The sequence below is a fragment of the Euleptes europaea genome, chromosome 3 (assembly GCF_029931775.1).
Source record: "Euleptes europaea isolate rEulEur1 chromosome 3, rEulEur1.hap1, whole genome shotgun sequence".
Taxonomy (NCBI): Eukaryota; Metazoa; Chordata; class Lepidosauria; order Squamata; family Sphaerodactylidae; genus Euleptes; species Euleptes europaea.
The window spans coordinates 89,145,167-89,161,414 of NC_079314.1; the positions used below are offsets into that span (position 1 = coordinate 89,145,167).

The 16,248-nt window shown below is 42.1% G+C and overlaps 1 protein-coding gene across 1 annotated transcript in view; it reads right to left on the reverse strand.

Moving 5' to 3' along the window:
• Positions 1-687: 687 nt before the first annotated feature.
• The window catches only part of EP300 (E1A binding protein p300), an 87,130-nt gene continuing 71,569 nt past the window's right edge, over positions 688-16,248 (reverse strand). Inside the window, exons 22-31 of the mRNA XM_056847598.1 lie at positions 15,591-15,668; positions 14,779-14,846; positions 12,898-13,048; positions 8,618-8,764; positions 7,656-7,769; positions 7,134-7,299; positions 6,711-6,875; positions 6,132-6,293; positions 4,904-5,185; positions 688-4,010 (exon numbers count right to left, since the gene is read on the reverse strand). Of these exons, the coding sequence (XP_056703576.1) occupies positions 1,806-4,010; positions 4,904-5,185; positions 6,132-6,293; positions 6,711-6,875; positions 7,134-7,299; positions 7,656-7,769; positions 8,618-8,764; positions 12,898-13,048; positions 14,779-14,846; positions 15,591-15,668 (3,538 nt within the window). The 3' untranslated portion in view covers positions 688-1,805. The remainder of the gene's footprint in view (positions 4,011-4,903; positions 5,186-6,131; positions 6,294-6,710; positions 6,876-7,133; positions 7,300-7,655; positions 7,770-8,617; positions 8,765-12,897; positions 13,049-14,778; positions 14,847-15,590; positions 15,669-16,248) is intronic.

Genomic DNA, 16,248 nt, shown 5'->3' on the forward strand with positions numbered 1-16,248 from the left:
TTTAGAAGTCAGCATGAAATCTTTTCCAAATGCTCAGGAGCTCTTTGCAAATGCCTTACATAATTTTAATGTATTTCTCATGAGGCATATTGCATTAGTATTAGACCATCTAATTTAAAGGGCATGGAAACAGTAAGGCTACAAAAAACAACAACAACAGGTGTCCTTTGTTGGCACTCATTCATCGAAATAGGCTGTCTCCAAACTAGCACTACTTGTTACTGTCAGACTGGACTGTCACTTTTCCAATGTGTCTCCAACCTCCATTACTCCTCAGACTCCTCAATCACATGACCTGCTACCCTGAGAGAGAAAGGTGTCTGAGGGTGTAAGACTCAACTCCTCATTCTGTTCCAACATTTAGAGTATGTTCCAGAAGTTCTTTGGGTGATGAGTCGTACCCAAGTCAAACATGTAAACAGGATCCCACCTGGATAGTAAAAGAAATGGTTGCAGTTTCCACAGCAAATGGAAGCAAATACAGAGTCATAGCAAAATGGACATTGAAAATCTTCATTACAGCCCAAAATAACAAATTAAAAAAAGAGAGACAATGGCATGTTGCTACACAATAAGAAAATCTCCAAATACTGACTGGTAAAGGCTGTTGCAAAAAGCATACCATCTTCTTTCCCCATTTTAAAATAAGCACCAATAGTCGGGAAAAGGAGAAGGGAAGCATTAAAAATCAGTCTGTCTCACACAGTTTATTTAACAATAGGTAATAAGAAATCAATTTTAACAGTCTATACAGTGATCGAAAGTTCATATTTATAAGTAATCAACTTTAATTGCATGATTTACAACATTTGAGGGTTTTTTGCTTTCTATTTTCAAGTTTTACAGAAAATGGAAGAGGAAGAAAAGGGAAGGGAGGGAAAGAGAAAGCAAGCGTAAAGAAGAAACCCCAGGGATTCTCTCTCAGGTTAAAATTTATACCCTTGGAATAGTTTCTTACCCTCTTTATTTTTTCCTTTGTTAGATGTAAAAATAACAAAAAAATTCTTTCAAGAAAACAAACCACAATATATATACTACATCCATTTGGCAGCTGCCCTGTGTATTTGCAAAATGTCTTCTCTCTACATGTACAAATTTTTAATACTTGAAGTTTAAGCTCAGACTCTGGTATAGAAAATTCTTGGAGGACAAAAGTAGACTTCGGGAGGGAGACTGGGTTACTGAATTTTTTACAATTTTAAAAGAATTGACATCTTTCCAACCAAAGAGGAAAAATTGGTATTTATCTTTAATATATATTTATATATATGCACTGTATTTTTAAAGCAACATTCACCCTTTTTTGTCCTCCAGTTTTAGGAAATGTTCTCCTGTTTTTTTTTCTTTTCTTTTTTTGCAGTAGATGTGTGGAAAAAAAACAGAATAGGGAAAATGTTAACCATCTCAGTAAATAACTATCAATATTACATATTTTCATTAATTTAAAAAAAAATAAAACCTATTGGAGGCTAGAGAAGGGAGCCATTTGGTCAGCAGCCAAATAACTACCCCCTTCCTAAGTACCTCCTCAACGCACGCAAAGGAAAAACAAAAACAAGGGGGGGGGGAGAAGGACTGGGTTATGATTCCAGCCATAACAAAAATATATTTTCTTTGTATTGTATTGTCCCTCAGGTTCATTTTATTGGTTTCTTGTGTTTAAAACCAAACACTACTGCTGCAGAGTTCAGATGTGTTCCAGGGAAAATTGTTATTTCTGCTAAGAAAGATTCAAAAAAATTGTCTTCAGTACAAAAAGTCTTGAGAAAATAAGTTCTTTTGCTCCCAAAATGCTACAATGTGTCTTAGTGTATGTCTAGTGTATTCTGTGAAAGGTTTGAATTCAAGTCTGAATTATCTGAGCTGAGCCCCAGTTCTGTGGCACTTGCACCATGGAGGCCTGCCATGCCTGGATTATTAGCAAGCTGAGAAAGCATTGCACTCTGGTCCGGGCTGGCAAAGTGCCCTTGATCCATGGGGTTAGCCTGGGAAGCTACCAGTCCTGGATGTGGGGAGCTGGTCTGTGGGGAGACATGATGTGGAGAAGGCTGAGGCTGCATCCTAGGGGAAGGGCTAGAGTGGGGGGGCTGGGACTGGGGCCGTGGCGAAGGGACGGGCTGTGGAGAACGCACTTGATTGGCGAGTGATGATGGAATCTGCTGGCCTTGTAAGTGTGGGGACTGGGCCTGGCTAGGGAGCATGTGCTGCTGGGGACTCATGGGATTAGGTTGAGCTGGTGATCCCATCTGCTGCTGGAGTAGCCTCTGCTGGAAGGCCTGCTGCAAGCTTGCTCCTGTTTCTGCACTCATTGCTTGTGGAAGCTGGCTCATTTGTCCCATGTTTCCTTGCTGCATCTGCTGCATGTGATGCTGCATCCGCTGCTGCTGCTGCTGCTGCTGGGGGTACCCGACTCCCTGGGGCTGTTGGAACTGGTTGTGGTTGGCCATGCCTGGCCCCAGCCCTGGTCCTGCTCCTTGTTGCTGCTGCTGTTGCTGCTGCTGGCGCTGTTGTTCAATCATCTGATGTCGTCTCAACAGGAGGTCTCGGAACTGGGGAGTCATTCCCGAGTGATTCATGTTCATTGGCTGTGCCTGAGGATTCATCCCGCCCATGGCCTGCTGTGGTGGAGGCTGCTGGGGTGGTGACTGCTGGGGCATGCTGGGCCTCTGGACTCCAGCTTGCATTGGATTCATGTTCTGCATGGCTGGGTTCGGGTGCACCCCTTGCTGCCCCGGCATGGCCTGTTGCTGCTGCTGCTGCTGCAGCCCTGCTTGATGCTTGACCCGTTCCTTGATGAAGGCAGCCAACAGCTGAGGATTGGAGTGCAGGATGTTGAGCACCTGCTGCTGCTGCATGGGAGAGCTGGGAGACCTGAGAGTCCGCAACAGGTTTTGTAAGGCTGCGTGGGGCAGAGAACTTCGTCTGGGCTGAGCTGCGCCTGGTACCTGACCCATCCCTGGCTGGGGAGACATATTCATGGGCTGCCCTGGCTGGGCCACTGACATCATGGGGGGTCTCTGCATTCCTGGCTGCAGCTGCGGGGGCTGGGGCAACCCTCCCTGGGCCCATGCTGGCTGCTGCTGAATTCCTGCTGGCCCCATCCCTTGATCTATGTGGCCACCAGGACCTCTGGCCATCTGAGGGGGGGTTACACCCATAGGCTGTATTGGATTCATCTGGGGCATCTGGTGTTGGATTGGCCTCTGGAAAATGGGGACGTGAGCCATCTGCCGCTGGTGATCGGCTACTCGCTGGATCTGCATGGCTATTTCCACTGCAGCCGGAGGAGGGCCCTGGATAGATGGCTGCACAGTCTGAGGAGTTGTTGGAGGAGTCACCTGGCCACCCGCCTTGCCCTGGGACACAGCACCAGAAGACTGATTTCTTGACAAACTGTATGAAGGAATAGTATTGGGAAGTGTAGGCTGCGGCTGTGAGACAGGCTGGGTCTGAGGCTGCAGCTGGGCAGTCTGAGAAGTTGGCGTCTGCGGGCCTGTTGGAGTCGTCGGCGTGGCAGGTGTGGGGGAGGGCAACCCTTGCTGCTGGCCTACTATGCCGGTCCTCTGCATGCTTGCCATTCTCCTTCGGAGCATCTGGGCCTGCTGCAGGCGATGCTGAAGCTGCTGCTGACGGAGTTTGTGTTTGATGTTGAGGCAAAAGGGCACCGGGCACTTGTTCTCCTGGCAGTGCTTAGCGTGATAGCAGCAGAGAGCGATGAGCTGCTTGCAGATGGGGCACCCTCCGTTGGTTTTGCGCTTGCAGCCTTTGGTGTGCTGGACGACCCTCTTCATCTTCTGACAGGACGGCAGTGAACAGTTGGCATTGCGGCACTGGCAGGCATGGACCAAAGACTGGATGCAGCGCTGGATGCTCAGGCGACGGGAATCACCAGGACTCTGAGTGGTGGCTGTTTGTTGGTTGTTGCTCTCGTCATCAATACCAAGACCCAGTTTCTCCATCTTGTGTTCATGGTTTTTAGTGTTATAGCAGGTGATGCACAGGTCATAATCCTGAAAACATAACAGATTAGTCACATAACTGTCCATGTAGCTCAATAGAAACCTACACAATTTATCAAGTATTTGAAATTAAAGACTTCTCAATAGAAAACTATACCTGAGAAAGAAAAACAAGCTATTAACACAATCTCAAATTACTAATGGTGAAGTTGTCCAACTAATGCACCTGAGACGCATAACCTATATCCATCAGGAGTCTGACCTAATAAATTTAGACTGTAGAACCAACAGCCTTTACACTGGAAGCCAATGCGTAATTAGCTTCAGCAGATGACACTCAGAAAAGTGAGGGGAGGACAACAAGACTAATATGTATTGCAACAGACAGCTTCAGTCTAGCAATTGCTTCAAAACATACAAAGTCCACAAGCAACTATGGATTTCTACAAAGAGGGCCTTAAAAGGACACCCTTCTAGTATAGCTCTGGCTGGAATACCCTAGGGAAGCTGCTTATTCTGAAGGAAGCTGTTTTTTTTTTTTAATAGGTTACCCATTTGGAAGGCTGTCTCAAAGAAAACAGCAAAATCCGGAGCAAGAACTATATGATATGTTTGCTTAAATTTCCCAAGATGATACCCAACAGCAGACGTGATAATATTAAAGGCCCCAAGATTTATTCCCCCCTCTGAAAAAAACCTCTGCTAGAAGACACCTGGCCTTGTACTATAGAGCTTGAAAGTGCCTGCTTTACTCATCAGTCAGAAACTTTAATGCTGAGTATTTAAAAGCAGTCTTTACACAATACGCAATTGCACAACACAGCAGATGACTAGTGATGCTTATTTAGAAGCCACATTCTAAACTGCTCCAGTACCTGTGGTGTAAGGGCTCTGAATTGAGGCATAATGAGCGCTGTCAATACAGAACAGGTGACCAAACATACCTCACACACAGTGCAGTGCCATCTCGTCTCCACGTGGTGCTTGCACTCATTGCAGGTGTAAACGAAACGGTCCTGGCTCTGAGTATGCAGCTCCACCAGCATGCACATAGTCGACCACATCGCCCTTCGCAGTGAGGAAAACTCAAGGTGTTTGTCTCTAGCAAGTGTGAGGAAGGCATCGCGCCCGTCCATCAAGTCACATGGAATGAGTGGATCAGGTTCAATGATGGGAGGCAGGGAATTGGCTGCGGGACCAGCGATGAGACGGATAACAAAGAATACCTGAAAGACAGAGAGTAGCTACTTGGAGGCTCCATTTTAAGAGCCTTTACCTATTGCCCCTATCTACGCAGACCTCACTGGTCAATGTGGTATTTGAAGTCAACAGGCTACAAGAGTCAGGAATGGCCCTTCCAACTGCTCACATTTTGTAGAGGAGGTGTTGGAGAATTTGGTTATGTGAAACACAGGGTGATTCCACAATTGAGAGTGTGTCCCCTCCTCCCTCCAGTCGAACTAAACATTGAAACATGACCAGGTTCTTCTCCTGATCCTGCCACGACAACGGATGACAAGTATGATTAACAGAAGTTAATTGGAAACAAAATAAAATGACCAACTGTTTGCAAAGGTAAAGGACTTTACTTCGGAGAGAGTCTCCAATGCATATCCCAAAGCTTATTTGGCTTATTGATGTTCTAAGTTAACAAAATAAACACAACTATTTAATTAAGCAAACAGAACATGCCATGCAAGAATTTGCAAAGAGTTCAGCTTCTCCAACACACGTTCCTAAAAGCTGCTAGGCAACTTTACTAGTTTCCAAGATTAAAAAAAAAACTATTTTCTTTTAAAATGTGGAGAATTGAGGACATTTAAGACAAAACAGAAGGTGTAACAAAAAAAGGGCACTGCTTGTTATTACCACAGTGTTCTACAGAACATGCATCTAGTCTGTGCCTCATTTCACCACCACAATCCCTCTGAAGCCTAAAACAACTGGATTAAATTTACAAGGGTCCAATTTGTGCAGCAAGTATGACTTATTTGGCCATGACAGAATTCCATTCAGACATCCTGGCAGAAGTTCTCCTCCTGCTCTTAGAGAAATATTGTCGCTTCACTCTCACTTGTCTAACTTTAGCACTGTATGATTTGCAAATTCTGACAACTGTCCATTTTAAAAGCCACTGCATGTGACCACATCTAGTTTTGCATTTCTTCTTACCTCCTTGTGCTTCTCCATAGTGGCATACAGTTTCTGGGAGAGGTCATTGGAGACATTGGGCATTCCAGGCTTCTTTTTATTACCACGACTCAAGCTGCTCTTGTTTTTACTCGTCTTCTTGTTGTTCTTCTTTTTGGCATTTTTACTATCTCCTTTGCTCACCTGAAAATTGAACCCAAAACTTAGGAGGTGCCTTACCATTCCCGGACTTCACTTACCTAGGATGCTACGTTTCCTGGGACAAGGAAGCTATCGCCTAGAAGTAACTGAACTTGTTTTCCAAACTACCGGGGGGGGGGGGGGGTGAGGCAAAGACACTAGGCAGCCAATCAAACTCTACAGTATTATGTGCACAATGTACTTACTCCCAACCAAGCATGCAGAAGATGGAATGCACTTCAACTCATAAGTCATTCCAAACTGCCCTCTGTTGTTCCCTATTCCCTTGCTTTTTTACAATTACGCTACAAGCAATTATTATGGATTCTAAAGAGAGGCACTATGCTTTGACTGCAATTCTGCTAGCTACAGACTTTAGAAAAGAAAGCAATGAATGGCAGGTAAAAGCAGCTTCCTTACATCAGTGCTCTCGTTGCTAGTGTTTTCTTCTCTTTTCCGCTCCTCCTCTTCCTGCTCCAGCTCCTTAATGCTCTCCTCTAGAACATTGGGCCAGAAGTCTCCTTCAAAATAAGGCAGCTCTTTTGCACTTGTTAAACGGTCTTCTGTTGCCTGCTTAAAAATATCCTGCAACACAAAATATTTGTCAGAAAAACAGACTGAACCCCCTCCCACAAGGTCAGCTAGTCTCTTTCCAATGCACTTTCCCCCAACAGTTCTTCAGTGTTTATTTGGGTCAAACAGGCTTCATTAATTTCTAAAAATACATAGTTCTGGGGATTACAAGGAAGGTGTACCATTCTGTTTACCTATTATTGTTAAAATGCTTCAAATGGCCCAAATGCTTCCCAACAAAACTGATGCTGCATCTGATTCACAACCAACCTTGTAATCATGGACTATGCGCTCAGACACCGATTTATCCAGCATCTTTTTGTACCACTCTTGCAGTCGTTTGGGCTTGGGTATCTTCTGATCAGGAGGATGACAATGGAAAATATAGTCATCTCCTTCACTGGGTGGGCAGGCCCAGATGTGTCCAGTTGTATACCTGATAGAACATATAAACAAACATTCTCAAACGTCTAGCTATCTTCATTAAATTAATCTTTCAGTAAGATGTTTACTTTTTATAAAAAAACTGCATCACAAGAATAGCACCTCCTTCACAATGCTGCTCAGCTCAGAACCTGCACACTGGAACTCTGTGCAAAACAGCAAACTCCACTGAAGGGATTTTAAAACATATTCTAGTTGTCACAAGCTGCTTAACCCTTGTATAGTCTCTCAACTTGATGGTATATGCTCCAAGGCACATCCAGTTGCCAAAATATACAACCCACCTTAAGATGCAACATTATTTCTATTATAATCAAAAAGAAGTAAAAGAAAGGATGGAAAGCTTACCCCAACTTCTTGACATATTCTAGGTATCCTATTAGTATTTCATGATAGACGGCAGTCCTCAAACATTTAGGGCGGAAAAAATGAACACTGTCAAGGTACGATATGTATACTCGCCTAGACAAAGGAGAAATAAGTAAGTCCAGGAGCAGTTTGCAATATTTAAAACACTCCTTGTCTATTTTCCATCTTTCAGACAAACAGAAAAGTATAATTAATGTTTCAACTATTGTACAATTGACTCCTGATTAATTGGTCACCACATTTTCAGTCCTTCCATCTAAAATTTCTACTTCAGTGCCTTTTCCCATCCATTCTTGTCTAGTTCCCACATAACACCTGACTCTTTGTTACAGAGGTCTCCCTAGTATTCAAGTCTAGATACGTATTAAGCCATATTTAGATGGCTTTAACAGAACTGGCATTTTCAATAAAACCAAGGAGATAAAATTTAAATGTATGTGAGCACTAAAACCATGACACCAGAAGAGAAGCATCTCTGCAGTTTTCACAAAAATTAAGCTATCCCACCACTGCATAGCATACATATGTGCTTGTCAGAAATGCAATCCTTAAGTTAAAGGCTTTTATTAGCCTTTTCCCATTTAAAAGATTCTTTGTTCATCATTTTTTTTGGTTAGAGGAGGGAGATATGCTAGAATAAGTGACACAGTACTATATTAGAAACAGAGAAAGCATTAGCAGCAGATGGGAAACAAAAATGCTATGACTGGGTCATGCACTTCAAGCTGCATGAGACTTACATTAGCAATGACTCAGGTTAACTCAATCTACTTCTACAAAGCAAGCAGGTTATTCTGTATTACACAAACTAATCATGTTTGTGCTGGAGGTGGGGGAGAACTAGGACTCAAGAGAGACACTAGCTACTGGGCAAAATTTAACAAATTTTAACATGCCAATTATTAGAATGGCATATTCACTATCACAATGCAGTTCCTTACCTCTGGTTGGGTTGTGGGCAATCTGACCCATACTCCTGAACATGCATACCGAAAAAGCACAAATCTACACCGTCAATTTCCTCAAAAGCAAAAAGGGCTTTTGTTCGATAAGGGAACTGTTCTGCCATCTCTCCACTATCTACAAATCTGCAAAAATTAAAGACATAATTAAAACTCATCCCTCATAGCCAGAAATGACACAGTAAAATCAACAAAACATAATCCAGTGATGTATTAGGGGATAAAAATATGAAAATTATCCCACAAAACTGCCTACAACTATAGAGAAAGGAACACCACATTTTACTGTGAGCATTTGTTCTTCTCAGTAACCAGAGAATATTTTGAAGAAGGTTGTCCCTCCCATTCATCTCCACTGGAAAAATGTTCCAACTGAATACACTGCATGGGAAGAGTCTCTTCGTTTTAGGACAGGGCACAGCTGAAGAACAAGCAAACGACTATACTGTATACACTCCACCAAAACAAAGTACAGAGCATGGGGGGGAGTAAGAATGCCCTGGGGTCTGAAAGAAAGCTGTGTTGAAGGAGAAGCATATGCACGTCCCCTGTCTATTTAATGACAGTCCCATTTCCCTTCAGTAAGACTCCTCCAAAATGGGGCAGGATACCCTTGGTCCACTAAGCAAGTACAAGGGTTCCTCTCTCTTAGCAGAGGAAGAATGATTGTACTGAGATTCGAGTAGCAGTGTCCCACAGCACAGATGGGAACTCAGTGAAACAAAAGAAATGGAATCCTACAATCTCTTCTCGCAAACGCTGCTTCAGTAAAGGTGCGATGACTAGGGGTATGCAATCAGATGTTGCCAACCAGATAAAATACCCCACATTTCTGATATCGGATCGGCACTATCCAATACCAAGAAAGGAACCATCCCCCAATATTCCCAATTCCAGACCAAATAAATATCAGAATCAGGAATTGGGTAAGGGAGAGAACAGGAGCAACTTACACAGGAACCGGAACACTGATACAAATCCCAGCATCCCTTTAAGATTTAAAGGACCATTATTTTCAATGGACATTAGACCTGGCCTCCGGAGTCTAGGGTCTACCACCCGTTGACACAGTAGCTCTTTCAAGGGACAAAATTACCACAGACTAGCTAAGGCACAATGAAAATAATGGGTGGTAGAGGCTGGGTCTATCACCCACAGAAAATAACAGCTGCTGAGAGAAAGCAGATGTGTACACCCTCTTGGGTAGCTCACCGAACATCTGTCTGGTAATCCTCATCAACAAGCCTAGGCTAAAGGGAGGCGCTCAGACTGGAATTGCTTCTCCCAGTATGTGAGAACTGCAAGAACCTTCACGGCCTGGCCTAAACAAGGTATGCAAGTATGCTTCCCTCAAACCAAATGGACAGGAAATTGCCTGCAGGTGGCCTTTCACGATGATGCAATGGGTCTCAATTCAGAAGCTTCAATGGGTAATGTATCTGCTCAAAAGCTGAAGTCTAATACTGTGAGAGTTCCCACTCTTCTTCAGGATGATGATCAAGATACTGTTCACAGGACTTTTTGTGCTGAAGAATCACAGAATCATAAGAGTTGGCAGGGACCACCAGAGTCATCTAGTCCAACCCCCTGCACAATGCAGGAAATCCCCCAACTACCTCCCTACCCCCCCCCAATGACCCCTACTCCATGCCTAGAAGATGGAGGGAAATCCCTCCAGGATCCCTGGCCAATCTGGCCTGGAGGAAAATTGCTTCCAGACCCCAAAGTGGCGATTGGCATCACTCTGGGCATGCAAGAAAGAGCCACGAGAGCCAAACACTGATGAAACACTTTCTGCTCTCCCTCTCATGATCTGCCTAAGGTCATAGAATCAGCATTGCTGACAGATGGCCATTTAGCCTCTGCTTAAAAACCTCCAAGGAAGGAGAGTTTACCTCCTCCAGAGGAAGCCTGTTCCACTGAGGAACCACTCTGTCAGAAAGTTCTTCCTAATGTTTAGCCAAAAACTCTTTTGATTTAATTTCAACCTGTTGGTTCTGGTCCAACCTTCTAGGGCAACAGAAAACAACTCCGCACCATCCTCTATATGACTGCCCTTCAAGTACTTGAAGGGCTGTCATATCGTATCACCTTTCAGTTGTCTCCTCTCCAGGCTAAACATAACAAGCTCCTTCAACCTTTCCTTATAGGACTTGGTCTCCAGACCCCTCGCCATCTTCATTGCCCTCCTCTGGACACATTCTAGCTTGTCTACAACCTTCTTGAATTGTGGTGCCCAAAACTGAACACAGTACTCTAGATGAAGTCAACCAGAGCAGAGCAAAGTGATACCATGACTTCACGTGATCTGGACACTATGCTTCTGTTGATATAGCCCAAAATCGCAATCAGTTCTATCCTCCTGATTTCTAGGAGATAGTCTATGGCTCTTTGAATTCTTCAGAAGGTGTTTTTATTTCAGTGAGCAGATGAACCAGTATGGTACTGTTGCACTTAGCTCCAAGAAGCACCTTGACTGACTGGTTTCTAGTATCCAGCAGTGAAAGGCTGAATGATCTTTTAGGAGACTGTCTGCCCTGACTGGCTGATACTTGCTGTCATTCAGGTGGTATCACTGGCCACGCTAGGGGTCCCCTGCTGAGACTTGGAAGCACTGATGTGGACCTGTTGGCAATACACTGTCTAAACCCAAGAGGCTTGTGAAGTCTGGAGTAGCAAGGTGCATATTAGAATCTGAAGGATCAAAACAACTTGCTGAATCTACTCTTAAATTCCTCCTCCTTAGAAGCCAAAGACAATGCTCCCCTCCCCCCACCCCCGGCCAGCTTCTCCTTGGCTTTCACAAGGGGTTTATCAAGAAATTTCTCCAAACACCTTTCCCAACCATAAAAGAGGTAGAAGCTAAGCTGCCCTTGAGGGGCCCATCTACATTCCAGTGTTGTAAGCTGTGTTCCTTCACCACAGATAGTACAATGGGTCTGGAAGAGAACTGTAGGACACAGAGGAGGCAAGTAGCTATGACGGCCTTCACGGCTTGGTGCTGTGGCATCATTTGGCCTATGAAGGGTGGTCTTTTCTGGGTCTTTAGATTTCCATCCCATTTTTAGGTAGCACTGCCCCCCCAAAGTACAGGTTATTACTACGGCATCTACCAAAGCAGTTTGAAACATGTCTCACTGAGAAAAGTATAGTATTTTTAGCAGTGTTAGTTGCCCAGAAGGAGGTGCTGCCATTTGCTTTTTAAAGGTTTTGCCAAAAGGCTCTAATAATGAAATAATGTGCTCCAAAGACCTAGGAAAAGAGATTAAAGTTTTTTGGGGAAAATATTTAAAGAAATATTTTCCTTGTGAGGGAAAAAAGGGGGGAAATAATTTCAAATGCCTCTCGGGTGGACACGAAGTAGAACGAAACTACAGTTGACATTGCAGGCAAAAACAGCCAGCATTTGAAGGGCAGAGATACTGGCCAACTCAGCTTTCTCTGTGGAGACAGCATCAGAACAGGGGGAGACACTGCCATGGAGTTTCAAGAAAATTATTGGCCTTGCCTTTGGAGGCAGATAGGAGTACCAGCCCATAACTCAAGATATCCCCCTCCAATGAGTGAAAAAGTTATAACAGTTTCAAAGAATAAAGGTAGCAGGTATCTTTCTGGAAGAATCTAGCCAGCCTTCATAGCATGCCTTGTTTCTCCCTCCCACATCTCTCTCCCCAAATTCCTTCCTTTTCTTCTTCTATTGCATTTTATGAATCCCCTCAGCAGAGAAAGTCACAAGGTACTACATTCAAATAAATAATTCATATACTGCTAGAGCATTTACAATGCTTGAACATATATTATTCCACTAATCAATATTAATCACCAGAATTCTCTGGAACGTGGTGGGCAGAGGAAAATCTTTAATGCTAGGTTGTCCAATCTTACCCTGCATATGAAAGTTCATCAGACAGTACCTACAACTGACTGAAAAGTTGTTTCTTCCTTTCTTCATGAAGAACAGGATATTAATATCTGATACAAATATGCCCTTAAATCACCCTACTATGAGAATATGTGAGGGAATGCAGCCTACTTTAAAAAAATTGAATTCATTTGAAGTTCTTCAGTTTTCTAATACCTAATTATTCAAAGGGCAAGGACTTCAGACAACTCCACATACATGTGAAAAACAGCTGATGTAAAAATCAAGATTACTTCCGGAGGCCTAAATATATGTAACAATAATGAAAACTTAACAACAACAACAAAAATAAAACCCAAGAACAAATAATGCTAAATTAAGGATTGACAAATCATACCTTGCTTTCATTCCTGGTTTAACTTCTACCGTTTTCTCTGAAGTATGAACAACTCTAACAATTACTTCACCCGACTCAGGGTGATTCTGTCTTCTCAAGAAATCATTCACTCTGTTTTCCAAGAAAGTACCAAGCCTTGTGGTTGGCAACCCTATACAAACAAACAAACAATTCTTAATTTACTGTAACAGTAGCACACAAAAACCAAATTAGCCTCATAAAATGAAAAACGTGTGCGCTTAAATTTTGGATCCCAGTGATTAAGATAGCCTCAATCAACTTAAACTGTGTCTGATCTATCCAATTAAAGTCTTCCTTTCTGAGGAACAATTAATTACCTTCATATTTGCTTTCAACAAAGTAATCTCATAACTGAGCACATACATAATTAGCTCCCCACTAAAGGGTGCTATTAGGCATAAAATTTGACTCAGTTAAAAGTTACTGAACTCATCTAGAAGCGAAAGGGGGAATTAAAGCCCTGCTGATCTGATCAGATAATATCAAGGGTCCAGCACTGTTATCAACAGCAGCTAGTCATGTGATTGTGAGAAGCTCACAAGCAGCATATGAAAACAACAGTCAATCCATTGCCTGTCACCAGCATTTAATATTCAGATACACGGCCTTGAAATATGGAGGTTCCATTTGGCTTTCAAGACTAATAGCGGTTGACAGATTTATCTTGTTGGAATCTGTGTAACATTCTTTTAAAAAAAATCCAAACTAATGGCTATCATATGCTAAGCCAATGAATGTCACAAGAATAAAAAAATTACTTAGAACACTCTATCCACATTCCCCATGTGACTCAGAATTTTATAAATTTCTACCACAGCCCGCCTTTGTTAGCTTAACTAAGAGGCTACACATTGTGTTGGCGACTGGCATAGGGATGATGCTCTAACTTAATTTTTCACTGCCTTTTTAAAATACCCTTTCTACTACTGTGTCTTTTTGAAACATGCAATTATAAGAACTGCAATATAGCATTTCAAATATAGACATGGTATGTACATACACAATGGCTTTATGGTAGTTTCATTTTAAATCCTTTTTTCAGTGCTGTTATACACAGAACTTTTTTCAATCAGCTATCAACCATGACCACAAGATCTTTCCAGAACTGGTCGCGACCATCGAGAAAACAGATTTTGGTAGATAGCTCAATGAAGATAGGGGCAGCGCATAGTAACAGTAAAACAGGGAAATTCCGTGTTGGAAATTACTAGGACAGATCCAAATCAAACAGGACACATGAAAGCACCATCCCTACACCCCCTCCAACCCAGCTCTCAAGGAATGATTGTAATAAATCCAGAAAGTTTTAATTAGGGGAAAAAGCAACCAGATATTCAAGGCTTGAAGTATCACTCTCACATTGTCATTTGGATTCCATTTTAGGACAGAATGCTGCTGACAAATAAAACTTTTGCATAGTTATGCTGCAAGTTAATGTCTTCCATACTTCAAAGATGTGTACAGAACTGGGCCTCCTAATTGCGCTTTGTCAGTGCAAATTACCAGTTAGTAACAACTCTGGATTTCTGTGCTAGCCTCGAGAATTCTTTTTTTAAATAGAAGTGATCCAAGATTCATAATTCAAATTAATTAAAAAAGCAAAACAAGTTTATGCTGGGATCATGCCCCAGACTGAGTAATATTGGTAGAGACAGAGGTAAGAAGGAACTTGCCAATAAGCCTTCTATTCTACCATTTCTGAAGTATAAATGTATTAGAAAAATGGAAGCACGCACTTAACACTACCCACTTTCAATAAGGCTGTAGTTCTGAACACACCATTTTTTAGATATGGTTCAGTGAAATTAATGTGCTTTACTTTCAAGTACATGTAGGATTGAGATGCATATCTGTACTTACTTCTAGCAGAGAATTTATTCTCTCTTCTGGTTCGCCCGGTTTTCTTTAGGCAACCATCACAGACAAAGCTGAAATAAATGAAAAAAAATTACTGATATGCTCGAGTAAGTGTAAACAACAAAAATATTCTCATTAAGTTTATGGCATTCAAGTACTAATAACCCAGAGTAGATTTCAAACATTTATATAGCTGCCCAAATAATTGAATTTCACCAGTTAAGCAGCTTTATGGCAAATTAAACTGAACTGAATTTTAACTTGCTCTAATAATCTACAACACACCACTACCACTTGTAGTGCTATTTATGCCAAGAAGAGCATAAAGCCAAACTAGGACAATGTTATGGGAGGAACATACTGTGGTACAATGATTTTGTTTGCCTTCTGCAACACCGGATCATGGACTACAGACTACAACAGGCTATAATCTATGATGGTTGCAAGTTTGCTGCTACAAACTTTCGACAATGAAGACTCTACTAAAACTAAAAAAACAAGCTCCTGGGATCTTGGTTATGAGAAGACTTAAGACACCTAAGGGGCAACATAGTTATTGCACACAGTACAGTATTTTAATTCATGTTTCAGATAACCTGTTAAAGGGCCACTTAATCAACTGGAAAACTGCAAGCCTTTGCATTATTAAGTCATGACAACAGGCATTTTGCAGTTTCAAATCATGGCAGCAAGATCAAGATGGACTAGTTCAGTCAGTGTGATTGTTTTAGATCTACAACAACATCAAAATTTAGTTGTCATCCTAATGCAACAAAGTTACTTATAGGAAAAGTAAAGAGCAGCAAGCAACTCACCCAGAAGGCCAGATTATCTCATTGTGAAGTACACAAATCTGATGCATTTTTCTTCCACATTCTATACATTCAACAAATCTAGAAGAAGAAGAAAGCATAAGCAACATACAGAGCCTGAAACAGGATTGTTTAGGGAAATGTCTATGTTAAAACAATTCACAAATTATGAAACCCAAAAATAAGGCTTGTGTTCAAGCTTACAGATTTACTGTAGATTTACTACAAACAAAAGGTGCCACTCTTCAAATGATACTTCCCACTTGAAGAGTACTACCATTCCCAGCCCCACAGCCCCATGATTTCAGGTGGATTTTTAACATAATAGCTTCACTTTTCTTACACTCCTCTGCTTAAAGAAAAAAAATCAGATGAACTCAATTGATTTCAGTGCATATACTACACTCAAAGTGGAACTGGGTACACTACAAAATAAGAGTTGGGCGTGCTTCTGAAATAATCAAATGAAACTGATGACATCCTATATTCCAATACAGGATATCTCAATATAGTTTTAATACGCCAGCCATCTTTCAACATTATCCTATCTAAAGTGGATATAACCCTTTCCTGGTAGATTTGGGACATATTTTGGATTATATTTAGACATTTGGAGAAATGGTGGCGAAAATTGGGGTGACTCTCAAGACAGACAGAAGCT